At 41.1% G+C, this 25,172-nt stretch overlaps 2 protein-coding genes across 2 annotated transcripts; both read left to right on the forward strand.

Moving 5' to 3' along the window:
- The first annotated feature begins 1,184 nt into the window (after positions 1-1,184).
- pex13 (peroxisomal biogenesis factor 13) lies at positions 1,185-6,421 on the forward strand. The gene is made up of 4 exons (XM_080449023.1): positions 1,185-1,330; positions 3,088-3,836; positions 4,175-4,297; positions 5,142-6,421. Exons 1-4 carry the CDS (start codon positions 1,257-1,259, stop codon positions 5,498-5,500), a joined length of 1,305 nt encoding a protein of 434 aa, XP_080305149.1. The 5' UTR covers positions 1,185-1,256; the 3' UTR covers positions 5,501-6,421.
- Positions 6,422-6,708: 287 nt separating this feature from the next.
- sanbr (SANT and BTB domain regulator of CSR) lies at positions 6,709-24,216 on the forward strand. Its single transcript, XM_080449008.1, has 20 exons — positions 6,709-6,928; positions 8,226-8,377; positions 9,117-9,312; positions 9,897-9,993; positions 11,863-12,104; positions 12,334-12,392; positions 13,044-13,204; positions 13,747-13,833; positions 14,495-14,605; positions 14,737-14,860; positions 15,698-15,850; positions 16,447-16,595; positions 17,700-17,799; positions 19,011-19,110; positions 20,072-20,157; positions 20,398-20,426; positions 21,430-21,503; positions 21,799-21,890; positions 22,134-22,216; positions 22,423-24,216. The coding sequence occupies exons 1-20, from the start codon at positions 6,817-6,819 to the stop codon at positions 22,457-22,459; spliced, it is 2,244 nt and encodes a 747-aa protein (XP_080305134.1). The 5' UTR covers positions 6,709-6,816; the 3' UTR covers positions 22,460-24,216.
- The last annotated feature ends 956 nt before the right edge of the window (positions 24,217-25,172 follow it).

Raw genomic sequence — 25,172 nt, forward strand, 5'->3', positions numbered from 1 at the left:
ATTGATGCTATGTAATTTATTGGTGCTATGTAATTTATTGGACTATTTATTTTTTGTTATGGTGCAGGACCACATTAGAAACTTATACTTTTTGTTCCTTGTTCCAGTTGATGTAGCCTATTGCTGCCACTCACTGTTGGTGTTCAGTATGACACAGTTGTGGTCAAGTAGCCTATTTGCAAATGCCAGGCCAGGCAACAAGTTTTAAGTCTTTATTTATTTTCCATACACTCTGTCCTTTAATACCAGATTTCTGTCAAGGAACTGGATGAAATAGATGTTGCTGCTCTCACATGCAATGCTGTAGGCTAATTAGCTGATTGATAATTATTACCATGTTGTAGGCCTACTAATTTAAAGGACCTATACAGCCTCTAATAGTACATCCATAAACATGACATATGATTCCAAGCTGCCTAAATCTTTTTCACTTTCTTAAAAGTTTCATTTATACGTAATGTTCATTCATAAAGTTCTACAGTTCCTTAAACATTTTCATGTTCAAAAAGGCATCTGATGAGGCAGTACGCCCTCTGCTGGACAGATGAAGACTGTGATTTATTTTCTTCAACTTATCAGACTTTCAAGGCCAAAATAGTCAAATAGAAGAAGCTGCATGCCGGATAAAACCAAAACCAACAATCATTATTTTTCTTCAATGGATTGCTCTGGTCTGTCAGTGTCAACAGAGAAGCGCTCTGACCAGCGTTGCCATGTCCACTTATTATAAGCTACTTTGGGCTTATTTTTCTATGAAGTTGCTTGCAATTTGTAAATAAATAGATATTGGTGGTTGCGTTTTTTTGGGGTTGTTTCTTAAGTGTAGTTGCTTATTTGGGCTTGCTTCCTAATGTTGTTTAAACCTAGTCTTGGATCAAAACTATCATAGATGTATGTTATCGATTTTAATATTTGCAAAATTAATATGTATGTGTCTACTGTCTACTGTCTGCGGACCCCCATCTGAAAACATTTTATGCCAGGGACCCCATACAAGATTTGTGTTATTAAAATGTTGTTGTTGTTTTTTGCAAATTTTCTTCTATATTGTTTGAAAATAGCAGATCTACAAGCTCACAACGCGTATTTTCAAATAGCCGATGTAAATGTTTAAAGCCATGGTCCATGTGGCCGCTTCTTTTGGGCTTGTTTTCATAGACCTGTTTGCTTGTTTCTCTCGGAAAACCTGGCAACACTGGTTCAGGTGCGACACAACAATCATCACAAAACAACTTGTGGAAATTCATTTTTCCACGATGGCCTCACAACCTCCCCCTAAACCATGGGAGAGACGGATCCCTGGGGCCATGAGCGCACCTGTTAACTACCGGTAAACATGCGCTAGATCACAACAATACTTGTATTCCTTTGGCTAAACTAACGCAGATGTAGCTAACGCAAGTTAGCATAGCACTGTTGACATTAGCGTGTGAAAGGCCGTGGACGGGTTCAGGATAGGTGGGCACCTCGATGTGACGTCCTATTAAAATGTAAACAAATAAAATATTTGAAAAATGGTCTTAAGTAATGTAAAGTATACATGACGTGAACGTGCACGGTACATTATCGCACTTAATTCTATTCTTCAACTTCCTGTCGATGCTCCAAAATGACTTAGATATTCAGGTTTTGTAGCAATTTTTAGCAATTGTAGAAATATTAGACCTTATTGTCGAATGTTTAAGCATGTTCTAATGATGTATACTTCACTTTACTTTAAACATTTTTCAAATATATATATATATTTTAACATTTTGGACAAAATAGCCAATTTTACATCGAGGTGCCCAGATGTCCCTAGTGCCCACCTATCCTGTTACGCGTGGATTCATCGTACAGAACTGGCAGATCCGGCAACTATTTGTTAAAACATTTACAAATAACTAGTGACAATAACATAATAACTACAATAGGTCACTTATTGTCAACGTGCTAGCATTGCTAACTCGCCACCCGTGTTAGGCCCAAGCTAACTGGAAACTGATTCCATGGTGTTAGTCAATAATTCAATGTTATGCTAGTGGTGAAAAGTAACTTGAGTACATTAACTCAAGTACTGTACTTAAGTACAATTTTACGGTATTTTTTACTTTGCCCGAGTATTTCCAATTTCCAGTATTTTTACTTATACTCCACTACATCTTAGAGGCAAATGTTGTACTTTTACTCCACTTCAATTCTTTTTATTATTTTTATTATTTGAAAACTTTAGTTACTAGTTACTTTGTAGATTTTGATTATTATTACAAAACATACATTAACCACTTCAGCCCTATATACCTTTCCTCCATTTGAAAATATCCGATCTACAAGCTCACAATGACAATGAGCTTATAGATCTGCTATTTTCAAAATATTTTTATACATTTGGATACTTGTGAAATGGGACATTCAGCATAATGTGTACTTTTACTTTTGTACTTTAAGTATATTTTGATACCAATACTTTTGTACTTTTACTTAAGTAAATTTTAAATTCCAGACTTTTACTTTACTTTTTTGAATAACTTGATATCGTGTGTTGTCTTTTCCTGCTTATAAATGCTGCTTCTAAACTTTTCTATTATTTGCCTTAACCCATTTGGGTATAGGCATTACTGATGATTATTTATCAAAACTCTTACTAGTGAAAGGGATGTTAACAATCTACAATTGATTAATCGACTGCTAAGAATTTAATCGATTCAATAATCAATTCAACAATTTATTGAAAATTCCACAGTTCTCAGGCTCACTGATCTGAGCAGCTCAAAATGTTATTATTTACAAATGTACTGCTGTCCACTGTTATCATGGAATACATTGTACTACTCATGTAATTTAAGCACTCATATTTTCAGGAGTCGGGGCAATGTTTCAGCATTGTCTGTCTCGGGTGTTATTCAGTTTGTACAAGTAGTAGTAAATTCTGATTATCAGGAAAATGCTCAATGCGCAATTAATCAATGATCGATTAGGTGAATCAACTATCAATTAATTATTTAATCGATAATTTGCATCCCCAATTTAGCACCAATAGTCAGTATGATTGGGACAGTTGATTTTGTCCATATTACCTAGCCCTAATTCATTCTCTCAATTCATCAGATCCACAGACTGTTTCCCAGGAATTGCAGGTCCCTCCACCTCTGTCGGTCCGCCTGTCCTCACACGGATGGCCCCCCCGATGGCCCCCCCGCTGCCCCCTCGTCCCGTTCAGCAGCAGTCCTACCGTCCTGGGTACAGCTCCTTCAACTCCTCTTACAGTCCTTATGGGAGTTCCATGTATGGTGGCATGGGTGGTGGCATGGGTGGTGGCTACAGCCCCTACAGCTACGGCAGTGGTTATGGCCAGGGGGGAGGCTACGGTCGAGTACCCCTCGCAGACGTGGCTCCCAGCGGGTTTGTACAGCAGGCGGAGGAGAGTAGCCGTGGAGCCTTCCAGTCCATTGAGAGCATTGTACAGGCCTTCACCTCTGTTAGCATGATGCTGGATGCTACCTTCTCGGCCGTCTACAATAGTTTCCGCGCCGTGCTGGACGTTGCCAACCACTTCACACGGTTACGGGCGCACTTCACTAAGGTCTTTTCAGCCTTTGCACTGGTGCGCACTTTACGCTACCTTTACAGACGAGTACAGAGGCTGCTGGGGCTGAGATCAGATACTGAGGCGGAGGACTTGTGGGCAGAAAGTACTAGCGATGCCCTGGCCACTGGTGCGTCCAGAGCAGGGATGGAGGATCCAAGAGCCGGAGCTGTCAAGTCATGGCCCATTTTTCTGTTTCTGGCAGTAGTACTGGGAGGACCTTACCTGATCTGGAAACTTCTGAGCTCCACCTCAGGACCTGAAGAAACTGGTGAGACTTGTAGCTGTGTGTCAGTCTGTATATTTGCCCATGCCATTTGGACTTTTTTACATCATGTAACTTAATTGGAGTTGAGTTCATGCATGTTCTGTTTGTAGCCTTAGCTTGTTCTAAGTGTCCATTCTCATGAACAGAATTTGGTATTAGGATTACTTATAGATATAAATATGTCATAGAACAGGGCAAATGACATATATGCACATAACATGCATAAAAAAGTAACTTAATCACAAATACTGTGATGTCCACTTGATGGCTGAAAATGTTCTACCAAAGCAAAGTATTACTTTGGGTATTAGTTTTAATATTGTACATTTTCTATTTCTTAGCCACTAACTGGGCTAGCGGTGAGGATGATCATGTTGTGGCCAGAGCAGAGTATGACTTCACAGCTGCATCTGAGGAGGAGATTTCTGTGCGTGCTGGAGACATGCTTAACCTGGCCCCTAAAGGTGAGAGCTTCTGTACACTTTTCACTGAAATCGCTTCTGCAGACTAATACGTACAGTAGTTTTTTTATTTTATTTTTTTATCATAGGATTGCTAGATGGCACATCTTAAGGCATTGTGTAAAAAAGTGCCCTTTCTGAAGAGAAATGTATGAAGATACTGTTCAGATTTTACACAATTCATAATTGTGTATAATTGTGACTCTAGTTAACCGTATAAATGATGAACATGACATTTATAAAATAGATTTTTTATAAGCAGTCATTTGAGTGAAACATTTAACAACAGAAAATAGGGCTGGGTGATGTGAACAAAATAAAAAATCTGAATATTGTTTTTGACCAAATACCTCTATAAATATAGTGATGATATTGTGGGGATGACTATTGCTGCTTTCACAAAATATTTACACATTGAGATTTTTTATGAATAATCTTCAGTCGTTTTACTGCACTTTACTGTAGTAGTGCAGCCTTTTAAACAGGAAATCGCACCTTTGCCACAACACTTACGATACAGACAATATGTTTACTCTTAAATCACGATATCCACATATTGCCCAGCCCTACTTGAACAGAAAGTAGCAGAACAGAGTACACACAGACCGTAGAATACACTGTACATGGACAACAGACCTCTTCACATTGACAGTAGACTATACTGCACATGGTCAACAGACCTCTTATATCGAGTAAGTAAATGACAGACTGTTGTCTGTTGCAAAGATATAGTAGATTCATGAAAACTCCAAAGGACTATTCTTTTGGAAGTTTTCATTTTGACAAAAGACTTGCATTTGATTTCAACAACCAAAAGCTCTGTTCCCGTCCTCTTCTTTGTGTTTAGAGCAACAGCCCAGGCTACGTGGCTGGCTGCTGGCCAGCATGGATGGACAGCTCACAGGCCTTGTCCCGGCCAACTACATCAAGGTCCTTGGCAAGAGGAGAGGACGGAAGCATGCCGAGCTGGAGAGGCTTGCCCAGGCCCAGCAAGGGGCCCCACAGATGGGCCCTGCTACAGGCCTGCAGCCAACTGTGGCCTCAGGATTCACTCCAGGCCTCCTTGACCCAGTCTCTACCTCGGCAGCCTCAGTAGATCTTCTAGATTCAGTGTACAGTGAAACTTCAGCACCCTTCACTCTGGAAATGCCCAACTCCCTGCCCCTCAGCACAGTGCTAAACATCCCTGACAAGATTGACCTGTGATTTTGTGCATGCACGCACAAACGCACGTGTGGGTGTGTATTTGTATGTTGGTTGGTGTGTTCATATAATTGGATGACTCTTTATGTTCACTCTTTAAGCTGTGAAGCATTGCTCTTTTCCCTCTGTACAGTAAAATCCTCAGTGGTAAATTTTACTCATAGTGTACAAATGTATCCGGGTCCCTTTGGTTACATCTACACACTGTTGGAGATGCAAAACGGAAAATTAACAGGATTTTACTGTTTGCTTTTCCATGTTTGCCTAGAAGTGGGAACCACTTGTACTCGTCCAGAATGACTCAAAATGATGACAATGCCGATCAATAATGAAATACTGTTATATTTGTTATTGCTCTGTAAAACAATTCTGTTTGGAATCACCCTGTTTCAAAGGTGAAAGGAAGAGGTGTTGTAATGTATATCGCTGATGTCAAGATATTGTACCTTGATAATGTTCAATGGTATAGGCTTGACTGAACAAATCTGAAGAAATGTAGTGACTACCAACTTAGATTATTTAATAGACATGTAATTTGTTTGTAATGTACATTTATTTAACTCTTTAGCAGAAACGGGGGGAGGAGATAAAGAATGAAGTGGACTAATGTCAAGCTGTGCACTGTCAGTTTTAAAGGATAAAGCCAATAATGTGTTCTTGGAAATGTTCATTTCACTTGAATGTAATCTAATAAAATCCTCAGTAGTTCTGGCAATTACGGTCCATAAATACATTTGGCAAAAGTAATGAATACATGAAACGGCTATTTTATGTTGTGTTTTTGCTTGATTTTAATTACCAAGCAAAATTGATTAACAGGCCTACTTTTCAAAACGAGGTTAATTTTGCACACCTTCAACCTGTTAAATAAAGTAGGTTATGTGTAATTTTGTAAATACGTAAACAATTATTTTAAAAATAAATATTTTCAAAAATTGTCTTGCTTTTCAGAGGGTATTGTCTTTTTCGTTGTGAATGAATACACACAGTAGTTGACTGGGTAGTTTGGACTCGGGGACAGAGTGACTGCACATGAGAGGAGGTGACCGCGGTCACCATAGCAACCAGGACGCCTGTTTCACCTGCTGCACTGCGACAAGAGGAACGGCGCAGTCAGCTGCAGATCAAGGAGCGCTCCGAACGCGAGTGGCTATCACATTGATAATATATATACTATGATGTTCCAGTGCAATTATAATTAAATAGTTATATGATATGGAAACCTTTTTCTACTCTGCACTACAGCGAGATTTGCAAGCACAAATTAAGCTAAGCAACTGCTGAGCTAGTTTAGCTGAGTGATGCTAAGGTAGCCACCGATGTTATGGTTATGCCTGCATCAGGGAAGCCAGCGCCATCCTCATCCAGACGCAGTGCCATACAATGAGCATCGATTGAGTTTCACTGTTCCGAGAGAACAGCGCAAAACGGGTAAGTGTTTTTTTCCTTCTTTTTTTTTACTGAGTTCACTTGACTTTACCCATAAACATCTCTGTGCATTCAGCCTAGTCCTGAAACATGACTGTCATATCATGAGTCATGGATGAACTTCAACCTGGTGTTTGCACTTTCTCTATTTACGACCCGTACATCTACACAAACGTTCAGATTTCAAATGTAAAGTGCTTGCCCCATGGCGATGGATGTTTCACTTATGTACGGGCTCTCAGATGTACCCGTATCATCCGTATTGTTCAATAAAAAGCATTTAAACCCGATTGGTGACCATTTTCTCATAGAGATATAATGTATCAGAGTGCAATACACCTCCCAACCGTTAGGGTCACGTAGTTGGCGAAAGAACGGAGAAAATGTCCACCGATCGGATTAAAATGCTTTTTATTGAACAATACGGAAGACACGGGTACTTCTGAGGGCCCGTACATAATTGTAACATCCACGGCCATGGTTAAGCACTTTATCTTTGAAATTTGAACGTTTATGTAGATGTGCGGGCCGTAAATGGAGAAAAAGCAAACACCAGGTTGAAGTTTATCCATGACGGTATGATGAGGGTTGACTGATGGGATATCGGCCTGACCAATGGACAAACATGCTAACGTTATTAGCAGCCAGTGATGTAATCGAATAGACTAGCCAAACTAAAATTCAGTATATACGCTAATGTGCATGTTGTATTTTTGTACCATAGGCCTACTATCTTTTATAAACTGCAAAATATTACTTCATCCGTGGTTAATAGATTAAAAGTCTTCAGAGATATTTCCAGGAAGCCTAGCTATAATGAATGTATATTTTAACTTGATCTACCCACCTTGCTATGCTTTATTCTTTTTAAAGGTCATTATGCAAAATTAATTTGCATCACCTTATATCTATCCAGCAGTTTATTCATGATTGATTGATCTACATCAGGGGTCTTCAACGTTTTTCAGCCCCCTAGCTGAAAGAGAGATGAAGGAGGGACCCCCACCACCAATTGTATAAAATTGCCGAAAATAGCCGATCTACAAGCTCACAATGCCTCACAGTGCGAGGCGTTGTGAGCTTGTAGATCTGCTATTTTTGGCGTAAGTTCTCTTCAGAATAGGGATAATAGGGTTCAAGTGGTTAATGTAAAAAAAAAATCCAATAACACAAATATTTGGCGGCTCCCCTGTTTTAACTCTGAGGACCCCCTAGGGGTCCCAGACCCCTGAAGACCCCTAATCTACATTATCTTGTGTTGTCTAAGCTCTGATCCAAATCTCTCTCTCTCTCTCTCCAGAAATGAGTCGCTTCTACTCAGACAACAACAACTTTCCATATGACAACAATGTCCTGGTTTTGGACATGGTGTTGAGTTCTCTGTGGGGTGTGTCTCAGCCTATCAACTGGGACAATGTTGCCAAGCTCGTCCCCGGTTTCACTCCCAAGGAGGTAACTGATGATATATCTAACCATCCAGCCGTCCCTCACATGTCCATTTATCAATGCACCCACACCACACTACCAATATGACACCTAATTTGTAGATGTGACTCCCTCATGGACCACATCATGCCACACAGTAAAGTCCTCAGTGTTAAATTATCCATTTGTAACTCTCAGAGTTCAGTTAACAGTGTACCGATGGTTGGTAGTGGGTAGTATACTTAGTGTTTTATATAATGTACCAATGCCTGCTCTATACTTTTTAGTGTTTAATATAATGTACCAATTCCTCTTTGACTTTATTGTGTTTTTATCCTCAATGTGTTATTTTCAGTTAAAAGCATATATTCTTTCCTTGAACCGGGAAAGCATCTGTGTCATTTTCGATTTTCGCGTTGGCTATTCAGAAATAGCAGACATACAAGCTCACAGCGCGTCACTTAGTGCCGCGCTGCCAGCTTGTACCTCTGCTATTTTTAAAATACAAATATTTTTTGGGGGCTTTTTATGCCTTTATTAGAGAGGGAGAGGGAAAGTAGGCTGACAGGAAATGGGGAGAGAGATCGATGTGGGGGGTGACACGCAGCAAAGGTCGTCGGGAACGGGAGTGCCTGGGCCGCCACCTGGGCCATCTCCTATTTTTGAAAAATCTTGAAAGTGTGAGAACTACTGATGTAGAATCGGCCTCAGGTCTTAATGGGATAAATCAAATCAAGCGATACTGAATCACCCTGCTCATTCGCAGTGCGCTCACCGCTTTGAGGAGTTGAAGAGCACGGGCGGCTTCCCTCAGGTGGACAACCAGTGTAATGTCTTCACAGCAGGGGGCTCCTCTCCTTCCGACAGCCTGTCCTCGCTGTCCTCCTACATCAAGTCCACGCTACTGGACACGGGGGACACATCGGAGGCAGGAGCCAATCAGAGTGCCAGCAAAGCTACAGGTGAGTGAGTGCCACTTTGGGTTGTGCGTGATATTTTTAAGTACCCACTTAAGCCCTATACAGTATATTTTGTGGTACAATGAATGGTGAAAATATACGATCTTTGATCTACAATGTCAAGAAGACCCTTAGCGGTTGAAACATTGTGTAACTTCATTACATTTTCTACTGGGAGCTTAAGTGTGCTCCTTTTCTCTAAGATGCGACGTAGATCACCTATTTTTGCAACTTTTGAAAATATGTAAATTTTTGGAAAATTCTGGAAAATGTTCACCTATAATGATATGCCCAAAATAGGGACATCAGGTTGAATGTGGTTAACTACTAGAGCATCTCTGACTGGGGCGGGCTATGTTGGGACCTTTTCAACACCAAATTCTACATTTGAGTCAAAGTCAACATTTTGAAGCCAGTTGGTGACCAGTAGTGTACCATGTCATATTAGACCCTATGGCCACCACCCTTTTGACAAGTAGTGCTCGATGAAAATATGTAATTGTTGTTAAGCAAAAGGGTTGAGCGACACGGTATGAATTAACCTCAAGGTCATATTTTGGACTTTCCTTATTGGTGTCACTCTGCAGGCTTGAAAACATCTCCCTCTGTCACGACTGGAGCTGTGGAGAAGAAAGAGCAGAGCATCTCAGCAGGGGAGGAGGACAAACCTCAGAAGCCAAGAGAGTAAGTTAACCACATGAACCCTAGCGCCCTTATTCTGGGCATGTCCTAATGTGAGCATTCGCAGAGAATTGTCAAATATTCTGCGAAAATAGCATCTTCAAACTCACAACACTTTTTTGGCAAAGATATTTGGTGTTGAGGGAAAAAAGAAGGGGACCAAGTATAGACCCCTGGTGGACCCCGGTCAACTGAAGTATATTCACCTGTTTCCTAGGCTGTGTGTTTTCCACTTCCTGTCGATTTGATCCAATGAAATCCAATGAAACTGGTCAGATGACCAATGATATCCAATGAAATCGACAGGAAGTGGAAAACACACAGCCTAGGAAACAGGTGAATAGGGTTTAAAGAAATCTACTGGTCCTTCGTCTCTGCAGTTAAACCAGCCAACCAATCATCTGGATTTATTTCATACATCTGTCATAGGTTATGATGTATATTCAAGATTTTAACCTATTTTGCCTATTGTAACCAATAATTCACAGAAGCAGTTCATTGATCTATTTAAGCAGACACACGTTTTGTAAAAGACAACACAACTTAATTAACATGATTTGATAAATTAAAAGATGTGCAATAGCGCAAAGAGGTTAATTGGATGTTTGATTGTATGCTTTTATAATTGATGTCCAATATGAAGACATGAGTTTCTCAAGGTCATCTCTGTGGTTAAGAAATGTAAAGATAACATATGTGTGTTAGGCACCAGGGAGGGAGTCTGCAAATGTATCATTGTTGAACTTCCTTTGCATGGGATCAATTATATTATCTATATTATCTCTCATTTATATAGACACTAGGGAAGCTAAATGTATTGATTAATTATGGTAAAGGTTGTCCTCAGGAAATGAGTGAGGAAGCAGATGTTTTCCTTAAGCTGTACTGTATAATGTGGACTCGCCCTCTGCTGGTCATTCTCTGCTATTCGCCTTGGCTTGCAGAATTGAATGAACCAAACTCTTTATAAACTACGTGAAAATCCGGCATCCGGAGCAAAGCGTCAAATTGGATGTTCAAAATACAGTTCCTGGTGCAAAAGCCTGTCACACCACCACTAGTTCACATTCAACCCAATTAAGTAAAGTGCTTTCAGGACAACAGTCTTTACAAAGTACCACACTGCTACAGGTTTACAGATACCCACTGGAGCTGAGCTGTGTAATATGTAATCTAATGCAGTGGCATACACATACACACAGTTATGTTATATATGACAGTAGTGCTCAATCTTTTTCATGCTAAAGACCCCCACATTGATATATATTTGGCTGCGGACACCCATCTGAAAATGTTTTGTTTTGTGCCAGGGACCCAATTTCCCCTCAATGGCCACTGGAGGGCTCCGTACAGAAGAGAAGATTTGTGTTAAAAAAATCTAAATTATTCAAAGCACTTTTTAAAGAATGTTAAAAAATAGCAGATGTACAAGCTCGCAGCTCCAAGTGACGCACTGTGAGCTTGTATATCTGCTATTTTCAAATGGCCACGGTAACAACTTTAATGGGGACCCCCTGGAACACTTCCAAGGACCCCTGGGGGTCCCTAGACCCCACTTTAAGAACCACTGATACATGACATATGATATACCGTATACCCTGAATTCATCAGTACACTGGACACATCAAACCCTCAGCTAAGGCAACTCCAAACCATGCATACCACTGTCTGTGGGGCTTGTCGGTCATTAGTGCATTCAAGGCACAAGGAATCAAGTTATTAAATGCAGGACCCACGCAAAGAATGAGTTTCATCTGAACAGAAATCCAAGAGAAATGTAGCCAGACAAATATAAGGCTGGGGAAAAGTTACAGAATATTTTTGTGTCCTTTTGTGGAATGAAACCTCAATGTCTATCTATCTCTCATACAGCCCTAACATGGTCATCCACGTGTGCGACGAAGCCAAAAACCTGAAGCAGGACTTCACATGTCCCAGAGATCTTCTAATCAAAGAGATGCGCTACTTTGCAGAGTATCTTTCCGTCGATGCCCAGAGGTGGGAGGAGGTGGACATCTCCGTCCACTGCGACGTACAGATCTTTGACTGGCTCATGAACTACGTCCGGAGGAATGCGGCCACGGACACAGGCAACAAGGAGAAGCCCAGGCTCGGTAAACTCTGGGAATAAGCCCTGACCAACAGCAGATACCACATTGAAAGCTAAATTCAGTCATTAATTACTGTGTATGCTTGTGTGTGTGGACCTGTGGTGTTTTGACTTCTGTTCACTAAAGGTGCTACTGTTTGTGCCTGGTGGGTCACCTGCAGTGTTTGTGTGTGTGTCTGTTTGTTGGTTGTGGGGTTCTGCTTGGTTGGTCACGTGGTGTTTGTCGGTTACAGAGCCCAGCAATGTGATCTCAATCCTGATCTCCTCCGAGTTCTTGAAGATGGATACGTTAGTAAGTGTTGTGATGTGAGCTGGGGTTGTGGTATGAGCTGAAGCCCTTGGTTTTCCTCGTGTATCAGGGAGAGCATATCAAATATAATGTAAATTTGGAGGTACTCTGTTGGAGCCTCTTAAACACAAACTACTCTGTAAGGGTGATGATATACTGGTGTTGGGGTGATAGGTCATGTCAGAAACCAATTTAAATTCTGATTCTGATTCCAAGATGAAAGAAAATGACATGACTCATACAGCAATATTGCTAATCAGACTAATCAGTCCAGTGTATCAATGTCTTCTATTTACTGTATGTTTGGAGCAGATAAGTTGGATAAACTCTCCTGTGCGGGGAAAAACAACAGGCCCATAGATAGAGCTACTACAGTATGTAAAGTCAATGTTGCATGATTGTTATACAAATATATAAACATACAGACTGTTCAAGCATCTAGGCAGTGAGTTTGTAGACAATATTAGCACCTCTACAGTACTAAGGTATATAAAAGATTAAGGTGTCCATTCAAAATGGCGTAATAAAGAGTGTGTGTGGGAGAGAGAGAGTGCAGACCGTGTGTTTCTGTACATTCATGCATATGTTTATGTGTACGCCTGTGTTTCTGTCCGCACGTGTGTGTGTGTGTGTGTGTGTTTGTGTCCCTATCAGGTGGAGGAGTGTATTCAGTACTGCCACAAACACATGAGTGCCATCGTGGCCACGCCCTGCAACATGAACTGCATCAACAGCAACCTGGCCACGCGTATCGCCCATCTCTTCACCCACAATGAGGCAGACGACATCAGGGACAGAAAAGACAAGTTCAAAAGGTAGGAGGAGGACGGGTAAAGCCCACCACGGCAGAGGCTCAGGTTCAATTCTCGGGCAGCAGCACCGATCACATTTGGCAGGGGATCGTGTTCTTGTCGCTGCATTTGTGACTCCTACTGGAAGGTCGAAGAGTGCCTGCTCCGGGAGGAGCGGATCTGGGGAACATAGCGTGTACCTTTTCTCGATGGAGGAGCAGCTACGTGTGTGTCACAGGCATGTGGTTTTCTACACCCTCCCCAGGCCAACGGCAGTGACAGAATTGGCATTAACAAAATTGGGAGGAGAAAGGAAATGAGAAATAAAAACAAACATGTTGGTTATTCAGTACATAGTGTACACCTGATGTGCCTAGGCTGTGCAGGTCCGTCTGGTTCCATTTGTACGCTCTCAGAGTTAAATGAACGCTGAGGATATTACGGTGTAGCGTGTATGACACAATATTGAAATAGCCTTTAGTAGCCCTGTGACACAATCTAAAAGACTGCATGTATGCACGGTGTGGAATTACGCCCATCTCTTGTCTTTCCTTAACCTCCAACAGCAAGCTGTTCCAGAAGAAGATTGAACATCTTTTTGATCCCAACTACCAGAACAGAGATTCTCCCGGCAATGCTTCCACTCTTTACAGGTGAGCAGAGGCAGAGTTCACGTATTATGTGTGGAAATGCGTTCACAAACACAACAGTCCGCACATACACACGAACACACAAATATTGTGGTTTTGCTATACCTGTGGGCATGTAAAGAAAACAAAATGTCCTTAACATTTATTTACTTAACCCAACCAACCCCAACTCTAACCATAACCTTAACTTCAAAATCCCTACAACTTACCTTAACCCTTCACCCTAACCAAATCTTTAAACATTTACGTCATAGTTGGTGGTCGGAAATGAAACCAATCAGACTTGGATGCATTTGGTTTGCTGGACGACAAGAATCAGTATCAGAATCAACTTTATTGTCACATCACAGGTTTACAGGTGTAAAACAGTCTGTGAAATCAGTTTTTGTGCAAGCTCCCATTGTTTTTGTTATTTCCATGGAGTTAGTGATGGAATTAATTATTTCCAAAATTGTGCTACTGGTGTGCAGTTCCAAGTGGCGTGAATGTAATTATCAGGTTTATTTTGTGTGCACTGTGAACAGTTTGGAGATGATTTGAATCCCATGTGAGGTTGCAGATCTGCTATTTTTGAAAATATTTAAAAGCATGCAGAATGTAGGGACGCTAGATTGAAAGTGTTTTAAAGCCCAATACTCTTGTATGTTTGTGTCTCCTAACACAGGTGTGGTCTGTGCCTTAAGCTGCTGAACAAAGACACGGAGAGGAAGATCTCTTGTGCACCAGGGAAGATCAACATCGATGACCGTGGAGAGGTCATCTACTCTCACACCAGGTGACAAAACAGTGACAGCCACTGGATAACTCACATACACACAGTAATACACTAGTATTATCGTGCTCTCTATTTGCGCGCAAATAAATGCTTCAAACTGTGTCTACATGAGTTAGTGTGTGTTTGTTCAGACAGAGGAGCTGGGACGTGCACGATTACATCACTGGTCTGTATGAGGAACTCAAGTCTTGGGTCCTGGTCTACTGGAGAATCTGGGGTACCATCAACTACCTCACTTGCTCCCGCTGTCAGCAGGTAGGTGTGTGCGTACGTGCGTACGTGCGTGCGTGCGTGCGTGCGTGCGTGCGTGCGTGCGTGCGTGCGTGCGTGCGTGCGTGCGTGCGTGCGTGCGTGCGTGCGTGCGTGCGTGCGTGCGTGCGTGCGTGCGTGCGTGCGTGCGTGCGTGCGTGCGTGCGTGTGCGTGTGCGTGTGTGTGTGTTTGTGTTTAACCCATTAAGACCTGAGGCCGATTCTACAAATGCCTTCTAAATCAGAACAGTTCTCAAACCTTTTCGTGCCAAAGACCCCCAAAATGATATGTATTTGGCCGCAGACCCCCCACCTGAAAAGTGTTTTTGCCAGGGACCCCCAGAAGAGAAGATTTGTGTAAAAAAAACTACTGAATTATCCAACATTTTTCAAACATTTTCAAGATTTTTCAAAAACGTTCAAAAATAGCAGATCTTTTTCGTGCCAAGGACCACCAAAATGATATGTATTTGGCCGCGGACCCCCCATCTGAAAATGTTTTGTGCCAGGGACCCCCAGAAGAGAAGATTTGTGTAAAAAAAGAAGAAGAAAATACATATTATTCAACAACAAAAACGTAAAAGAATTGCAGATATACAAGCTCGTAGCGCGGGTGTGTGAAGTGTGAAGACTGAAACACACCAGTGAAACAGTGGAAAGTAGAATGTGCAAGTGTGCCTGAGTCCAGCAGGAATCGGTAATCTAAGAACAGAACAGAACAGAACATCTTACAGAGTGTGTATGAGTGAAAGAGAAATGTCAATGTGTTGAATTTCACATAAATGTGTGCGAGAGTAAAATCACATTGCGTGTGTGTGTGTGTGTGTGCGTGCGTGTGGATAGGTCTTTGTGTGTGCAGAGCTGACCAACTGCAAGTACCACCCAGAGAGCGTGATGTATCCTGGCATGAATTCAGAGCAAAGCTGGCATGGAACGGGCATCTATCCCTGCTGCAACCAGAGGGTGCTCCGTTTTGACCCCACAGGAATGCCCAAGGTCGGCACACACACACACACACACACACACACACACACACACACACACACACACACACACACACACACACACACACACACTTAACAGTCTTAATATTTATATGATTTATGTGTGTGAGCACATGACTAGAATTCACATTTCAATTGGTGTTTTTTTATTTATTGTGATTGTAACTGAGCCGTATATGATTTCTTTACCCTTGAAATAATTACAAAACAATGTTAAATCCTTGCGTAAGGAAAAGCTGCTGTTAAATTCTGGTCCCTGATTGGACATGATCTGTAAAAATGCCAGTGAAGACACACGGACTGGACCACCAGCGAACAAGCTGGAAAAGTAATGAAAAATGTAATATCATAACAGTCTACTTGGCGTGGGGAATTACAGACAGTGAGATGTTCCAGCCACTGTTACCAGTGGATAAAGACATTAATTTCCTGTTCAGAAAAAGGGATCATGCTAATGCCTCTGTGTGTGTGCGTGCGTGTGCGTGCGTGCACTGTCTGTCTGTCTGTCTGTCTGTCTGTCTGTCTGTCTGTCTGTCTGTCTGTCTGTCTGTGTGTGTTTGTGTTTGTTTCTGTCATTTCCGTCTTCAGGGCTGCAAGATGCGAGACCACATAGTGAGTGTACCAGATGAGGAGACCAGTGAAGGGGACCAGGTGACCTCAGCCCAGACTAAACTCCTCAACGACCTCCTTCTACACAGAGATGCAGTCTGTGTGTCCACCGCACCATCACCAGAGGGGTGTGTGTTATTTCTGTGTGTTTGTGGGCGTGTGTGTGTGTGCGTGCACGTGTGCGTGTGTGAAAGTCATTCTGGCTACATGGATTAAAGTTCTCAGTCACCACGACTGATTTCAGTCATTCCATAGAAGTCTTCCATGTAATCATGTCGTGCACAATCTACATGAGCTTGTAGATCGTCTATTTTCGATTATTTGTTATTTTAAGATGAAAGAGTAATTGAAGTATTCAAACTATCAATAGAATATATGTTCAGAAGCATCTTCCAAAAACCCTAATGGTCTCGGATAAAAGCAAAGGTTAAAGCTTCAATCTGAGATTATATGTATTTGGCCGCAGACCCCCATCTCAAAATATTTTGTTCCAGGGACCCCGGGAACAAAGATTTGAGTAAATGGTTTTCGCTTTGCACACATTATCACTATTTTTGAATAGGCAAAGTATTAATAAAGGTTAAAGTGGTTGCACAGATGCTTTTCCGGCTTTAATGGGTTAAACCATGTGGCTGTGAATGGCTACAAGCTGTGTGTGTCAGGACCAGTGGTGGAAAGTAACTAAGTACATGTACTCAAGTACTGTATTTAAGTAAAATTTTTAGGTACCTTTACTTTGCTGGAGTATTTCCATTTTTCTATACTTTTACTTCTACTCCCTAATCTAATCTCAGAGGCAAATGTTGTACTTTTACTCCGCTACAATTATTTGAAAACGTTAGTTGCTAGTTACTTTGACGATTTTAATTATTATTACAAAACATACATTAACCACTTCAGCCCTATTTAAACTTTGGCTTTTTGAAAATAGCCGATCTACAAGGTCACAACGTGTCGCGTTGCGACGCGTCGTGAGCTTGTAGATCGGCTATTTTCAAAATATTTGTATACATTTTATACATATGATACCTTGTGAAACAGGACATTCTGCATAACGAGTATTTGTACTTTTGGTACTTTTAAGTATATTTTGATGCCAATACTTTTGTACTTTTACTCAAGTAAATTTTGGTTATCTGACTTTTACTTGTAACATTACATTACATCTACATTGCAGTATTGATACTTTTGCTTAAGTAAAACATTTTTAAACTTTTTCCACCACTGGTCAGGACTGAAGAGTCTTCGTCCAGTGGATCCACCAAGGCTCTGGACAGTGACGTTTTCTTCGAGCCAGGTCTGCTGGGACCGCTAAGAGGAGACGGCAGCACCGTAGGTTCTTCTCTTCATCCTCCTTTTCATTTTCCTCTCTCTCTGTCTCTCTGTCTCTCTGTCTCTCTCTCTCTCTCTCTCTCTCTCTCTCTCTCTCTCTCTCTCTCTCTCTCTCTCTCTCTCTCTCTCTCTCTCTCTCTCTCCATCGGGGCTTATCCTCCGGTTCTAACTTCTAACTTTCTCTTTTGTTAGTTCTCCCTGTTGAAAAACTGGAGTCTGCAACTGGTAGGATTCTCCCTTCATGTTCATCATTATTACACCATTGGTTCTCAAAGTGGGAAAAAGTAGTTAACATAGTATCACAATCATTTTAACCACTTTATCCATTTATATGTTGGCCATTCAAAAATAGCAGATCTACAAGCTTGTACATCTGCTATTTTTTGGGGAATATATATATATATATATATATATATATATATATATATATATATATATATATATATATATATATATATATATATATATTAGAATCTTCTCTTCTGGGGATCCCTGTCATAAAACCTTTTCAGGTGGGGGTCCGTGGCCAAATACATAGCAATTTGACATGAAAAAGCACACCAACAATTGGTACAAAACATAATTAAATCAATTATTAGAAATAAATTAAGATAACATGTTACATGCCATAAACAAAACAAAAATAAAATAAACATTAAGTGTGGGGGGGGGGGGGTAACTTGTATCCAAATCTTTGGAATCATAAACGCATACAGTGGTCATGTAGAGACACATTTCACGCACATGAGCACACATTCTTCATACCTTAAAGATTAATTTGGAGTAATCATTGGGTGAATGGCAGAAGGGCCTCTAGAGCTTTAGAGTCACTTAATCCTTGAGCAAGTATTCTTTGAATGGCTGCCATTATGTTTATGAAGCTGTTTTCTTTCTCTCTTATTTTAGCTCTGATTCTTTCCATCGCAAGTGCTCTGAAGATTTCTCTATACTGCTTTGTCACCGATACAGTGTCGTTTTGCACCTGTAACGTGAATGTAACTTAGCCTCTCTACCCCGTCGATTCACAAAACTGCTAAAGAATGTAGATGCAGGAAGACACTATTTTTAAACGAATTATGACAAAACGTAAATCATAATCAGATGAGCAATTATCAATAATGTATCGGCTGAATTAAAGATTTCCATATTCAGTTTCATGATTGGCGTTGGGTCCGTATTCACATTGACCTCTGCCCTTTGACCTTTGCCAGAGGCAGCAGTCCCTCCTGTCAGAGGACGAGGAGTATACGACGGGGTCAGAGGTCACCGAGGATGAGGTGGGCGATGAAGAGGAGCTGTCCAAAAAACAAGGTGCAGGAGTCGAGCGTTTTATAAAACACTTCATCAAAACATCGCAGTAGTTCACCTAGTCAGTCATGTAATTATTATAACCATTTTACTGTAGAGTTACATCATAACCATTATAACCGCAGCAAAAGTTGTTGTTCCCAAGGTTACATTAGGGTGAGCACAAAGAAGCTCTTAAGAATTCTATGTTCTGAACCGTGGTCAGTGATTATAGTGTCTATAATAGTTATTATTGAGGTGGAGTGGTTGGGATAAAATTACCATGGATAATGTGATAATTGTAGTGTAATGAATGTTGTTACACCCTTATGATGTCACAGACTTATGTACAATTGCTTGCATCATAATGGAGTCCTAATTATGATTATTACTTAATTTTTTTGTCTATCTTTGTTTACATACAGTATATAATGAACAATGATCTAGTTGGTTTAATGTTGACTCATGTCATTTATAATTAGTTCTTTCTTTCTTTTCTTTCTTTTTTACATGTCAATTATATTTCAAAGGTAAAAAATGTGTTTGCTGAAAATGTTCTCTATTTAGCCAGCAGATGGCGTAAATGCCATGTGAGATGGAGTAGTCCATGCTCATTAAAGGAAGACTGTCTCAGAGGAGGGCTGTGGACAGTTCAGAAAACCGCCTACCAGTGACATCATCGATGGGGAATCCAAGCGAATTGAAACTGCAGGCTATCTATTCATGGAAAGTTAGCATGCTATAATGGAAGCCATTGTTCTCACATTAATGAAAAAACAAAAACCTGCCAAACGATGATGTCACTGGTAGGCGGGTTTTTGAACTGTCCACTGCCATCCTCTGAGACACAGACAGGGTAGACAAAAATCGTACCATAGTATGATGCGCATTAGTGAGGACCAATTATATGAAGATAGGTTGAACATTGCTGAAGTGGTCCTTTAACATTAACAGTAACGAGTGTATTTGCATATTTGTTTTCCAGCTGCCAAGAAAGCAAAGAAGGCCAACAGGCCACTGAAAAGGCAAGTGTCCTCACCGAATGTTCTACGCAAAGAAAAGACAGACAAAGTGAGTCCCTCTGTTCCCTTCACACACCAAAATGCATTATTTAAGCAGAAGAGAATACATTTTGATATTTTAATGTCCACAAAAGGTGGGATATGTTTGCCTTGTTTTGTCATTCTTAATGATGCTGTGGTTCATGCTGTGCAGTGGTTCAGTATTGGTACATACTTTAGCTTTGTTAGCGCCGCACATTCTGCTGTGGTTTCAGAGTTAAAAAAATCTGTTTATTATCCATTTCCACAGGCACTGTCGAGGGACAACACACCTTTCACGTGAGTTACTCTGAGTAAACAACATCACTTCCTAAGGATATTGTACGTGACCAGTACTGGGCCATTTGCTCAACTCTGTTGATGTCAGTTGTTGTCTATTTAGGTGCCTGATGGGTGGGGGTTGCCATGTAGGCTAGAAAAAACAAGAAAACTTAAAACTGCAATCCTTACTTAACAATTTCATTTTTCTAATCGGCGACGGTACTGAAGATCATTGGCCTGGCCATGCAGGGATTCCCTCTTGGTTGAGTGATATATGTTTGGTCCCTCACGTGGGAGACCCAGGTTTGATTGAAAAGACTACCAGCACCCACTTTCATCCATTTAGGATCTTGTTTTATTGAAGTCTTTAGCCCCCAGCAGCACTCGTATACCGGACGTTTCGGCCTCACCAGGCCTTCCTCAGCGTGTGTCACCCAGGTTTGAATCTGGGTTAGAACATAAAAGTTACTGATTGCAGCTTTAAGACAGTCACATAATTGGACATGGTCATTTTAGTATACATTTCTCAGATTTCCAACCTTTCTAGATTATCCTGATTTGGTAAGCCCCACCCATCCGGTCCAGTGCATATTGAAACAAACACCAAGGATAATTTTGTGACTGCACATTTTGTGACACAGGCATGGTTGAGACTTGAGACTGATGGTACGGTGAGGTCACACATCTGCGTCAGAAGCGTTGTAGCCAATGCAAGCCAAGGCTTCAGGCGCCTCAGTTTACCATGTTGTCTTGCAGGTTGTGGGCAGTGCCAGTCAGAATCGGCTCTGGTGCCGGTGTTAGTTAGTAGGGGCGGCAACTGTCGATCATTTTCTTAGAGATTAGTCTATGTATTACTTTTTCCATTCATCAAAATATTTTTTTGTTTTGAATATATGAAGAAATCGATTAACCACTTATTTTATACTTCAAATAGCAAAATTGCAGATCTACAAACTACAAGAGTTCAACGCATTGCGTATGTGTGACCATACCCTGATGATTGTGGTCTGTGTTTTTGTAGAGTGAGCCTTCAGAAGAGCAAATGGGACAGTTCTCGCGCGCTGAGATACAACCAGGATATTCAGAGGGAAGAAGGTATTATTTGTTCTCAATCAAGGACCACCATGGAAATGGGTGCTTTTCCATTTAAAACACTCTCCCCCTTTGTCCTTTGGTTTACAGCTATGCCATTGTGTGGATTTTTGTTTTACAAAAGCTATATTCATGTTAAACATGAATTTAGCTCGAGTTGAATTGAAAAGTAAAACTAATGGTGATTTGTTTGAAATGCCTGAGTCACCATTGTGTAAATTTTTCTTACTCAACTATCTGGCTTATTTCTTTTTTCATTCTCCTCTTTCTTCTTCTCTCTTCTCCCTACGTGTCTCAGACCAGCGTCGTATGGTGGAAATCACTGGTCACCTGACCAAGATGAGGTTTGGAGATCAGGACCAGAGTAAATCTAAAGACAATAATAAGGAGGTTCGATCTTTATTGTTTTCATGATCAGACAACAAAACAATATCACCAGATAAATGCATATACTGTACAGTATATATATACACTGTATGATTAATGATAGATAGAGATGTAGATATGTTTTAAGAAGTAAAGTCTCTTCTTATGTTTACTGTGTGTGTGTGTGTGTGTGTGTGTGTGTGTGTGTGTGTGTGTGTGTGTGTGTGTGTGTGTGTGCGTGTGCGTGCGTGTGTTCGGTTTCTGCAGCCTGCAGGGGGAATCTACTGCAGACTGGAGGCTCAATTTAGAAGCGTATCTCAAACCAGACAGAGCTCTGATAAAACAGCCAAGTAATGTTTACAGTGCACACACACACACACACACACACACACACACACACACACACACACACACACACACACACACACACACACACACACACACACACACACACACACACACACACACACACACACACCTGTGGCCTGTTTTCATGTTGTTCCTATACCACATTCCTTCACTTAACTGATCCTTTCCTAACATTCTGTCTCTTCAGATCCAAAACACGCCACGCCCAGATCCGGACAACATAGACTGTTTGATGAGAAAACAAGTGAGGAGGAAACCCCCAGTGGAAGAGGAAGGTGGCAGGTCTTCCACACGCTGCGCACTCCGTACAGCAAGATAATAGCCACAACAGAGCAAGCCAACACTGGCGTCACTGCTAGCGTAACCCCCCCCCCCCCCCAACCCCACCCCACCCTGCCTGTGCCATTTCTACTGCTTACTACTGTACCTGGTTGTACTTTAACTCTAATTAGCCCAGCAGAGACTCTCCCATCATTCTTTAGCCCAGTGGTTCTCTAAGTGGGGTATGGGGACGCCCAGCGGTCCTTGAGGGGGTTACAAGGGGTCCCCAGCATAATGATTGATAGTTTGGAACCAAGTGGACACTTATACTGTTGGTCTGTAACTCTGACAGTGTACGAATGGAACACTGTCAGGGTCCATTCGTACACTGTTATGGCATGGTCTAATATAATGAATATCAAACTGAGGGTCTTTGAAAAAAGGTTGAGAACCACTGCTTTAGCCCATTTCGTCCCAGTTCCATCCCCATCAGCTTAGCTCAGGTACATAGGAATGGACATAGAAAACAAATGTATAGACATTTGGTAGCAATGCTGTGCTTCTGTGTCAAACAGAAGAGGATGTGATCAATCCTTAGGGGCCATTTGTTTGATATGAAGATCCGCTGGTTTTGATATCCTTGGCAATAAGTGTCGTCAGTTAGGAAGTGATGATTATGTCCTATCTATACTTTTATGGGTATGGATCACTTCTCGTGGCAGATGGTCACTGTCACTGACAGACTCAGTTAGTAGCTGATCACAGTTAGCTACAGGACACACACACATACACAGGCTCTTGTTCCAACCAATTCTATCGTGATTCATCAAGTATGGATGAGTGACTGTACGTTAGAACCAGTACCAGTAGTATACACGAACACAGTTTCATGGTTTGTTTAGTTTAGTTGTGGCCATGATGATGCGTGGTTCACCACAGAGGAGGAGGTCAAATTTCCCAATGACCACCTCTTGAGTTATTATCCCGGTGCAGTAAACCCAGGACAGGAGCCTGTGCACCGGGTAATAGCTCAGTCAGCTGGTGACCAGTACAGTAGATCAACTAGCTAAAATTATATACCATAGGTCGCATATAGAATATCAGTTAGAGTTGGACATTGGCCTTGTTAGAGCACTGATTCCCAAACGTTTTGGCTCGAGACCCAAAAGAGAAATTTGATGTCTCCCCGGGACCAAAATTACTGAAAATAGCAGATCTGCAAGCTCACAACGCGTCGCATGGCGACGTGTTGTGAGCTCGTAGATCGGCTAATTTCACAACTTCTTAAAGTTGTGAAATTTCTGAAAGATTTTGATTATTTTTGACATTTTTGAAAATCTTTTGAATTGAAGACATTTTTAAAATTGTAGGAAAACGGAGGGGGGGAAATGGGGCCGCGACCTAAACATGCGTCCCGGCCCAGTGTTTGGGAAACAGTGTGTTAGAGATCAGACCAGGGTGAAACAATACTTGCAAATCATTTACAGCTTTTTTCCCCCTACTTGTTGTCAAATGCTGACAGATAAGTTGTCATACATATATAATTGTCTTATTGACTTTCAGTCTGAACTTTGCATTGGTCTTCAAGACCACACACCTGTTACACCAACACCGTACTCATACATACAAACACGGTATAAACAGTTGCAAATTGTTGTACTCCTGTCAGGTAGACAGGTTATTTATGTAAGGTTTGGACTGTGACTGTACTGTACATCACTGGAACCAAGAAAACATGAATGAACTGTGATACCAACAAATAAAAATCGACTTGAGTCTTAAGAGGAGCCATTTGCACGTGTATATTACATTTGTAGGGTTGAGTTTTGATAGCTGCTTTGGAGATGGTTCAAAGTTTGTAAATTGTACAGATTAATTACGCTCCAAGTTACGCTCCAAGTCTTACGCTCCAAGTCTTCAGGCAACACCTCTTGTCAACCAGTAGTGTTCTTACCCAAACACAGTCTACATTTCTCACACGCACACAGACAGACAGACAAACAATGCACGTGCGCGCACACACACACATTTTAAGATGGATCATGGTCATTATCATGACAGTATCATGGTCAGTATCATCAGCCCCTAGGTTCCATCAACCCATTTCTAGACGGCTTTAGCCTAATACAGAGCTGCAGCATTAAAACAATATTCATATATATTACATGGTATATAGTACAGTATTTTACACTATAATAGTATGATAGTATGACGATTTTTTATTTCATGGCTCTGTAGTAATAATGATATACAGTAGCCTACATGTTATGCTGTCCTCAAAAAGAAAAAGTCATGCTATACTATTATTGTCACCATAACCGTGACATAGTGTAGCCTAATGGTTAGAGTGCCAGCTGTAGAAGCATAAAATCCCTGTTTCATTCCCATAATGTCTTGGATATCATGCCGTATTTCCAAAGAACATCATCGGTATGTTGCAAAAACATTATTCAAAGTGCTGTAATAGCCATGAAAGAAGTCACATGTTACTGATTTGGGGGGGGAAATATCGGGGTCAGTGACAAAATTCAAATTTTAAAGGCATGTATCAGATTTGTTACAGTGGTAAAATACATGCCATGCAATGCAGAGATCGTGAGTTCTTTCCAAGTCCGTGCCTGCAGGCTCTAATCTTTCACTGAAGAGCATGCAATAGAACTACTTAAGTATGAACAA

The sequence above is a fragment of the Gymnoscopelus braueri genome, assembly GCF_963280865.1.
Source record: "Gymnoscopelus braueri genome assembly, chromosome: 14".
In the NCBI taxonomy this organism is placed as follows: domain Eukaryota; kingdom Metazoa; phylum Chordata; class Actinopteri; order Myctophiformes; family Myctophidae; genus Gymnoscopelus; species Gymnoscopelus braueri.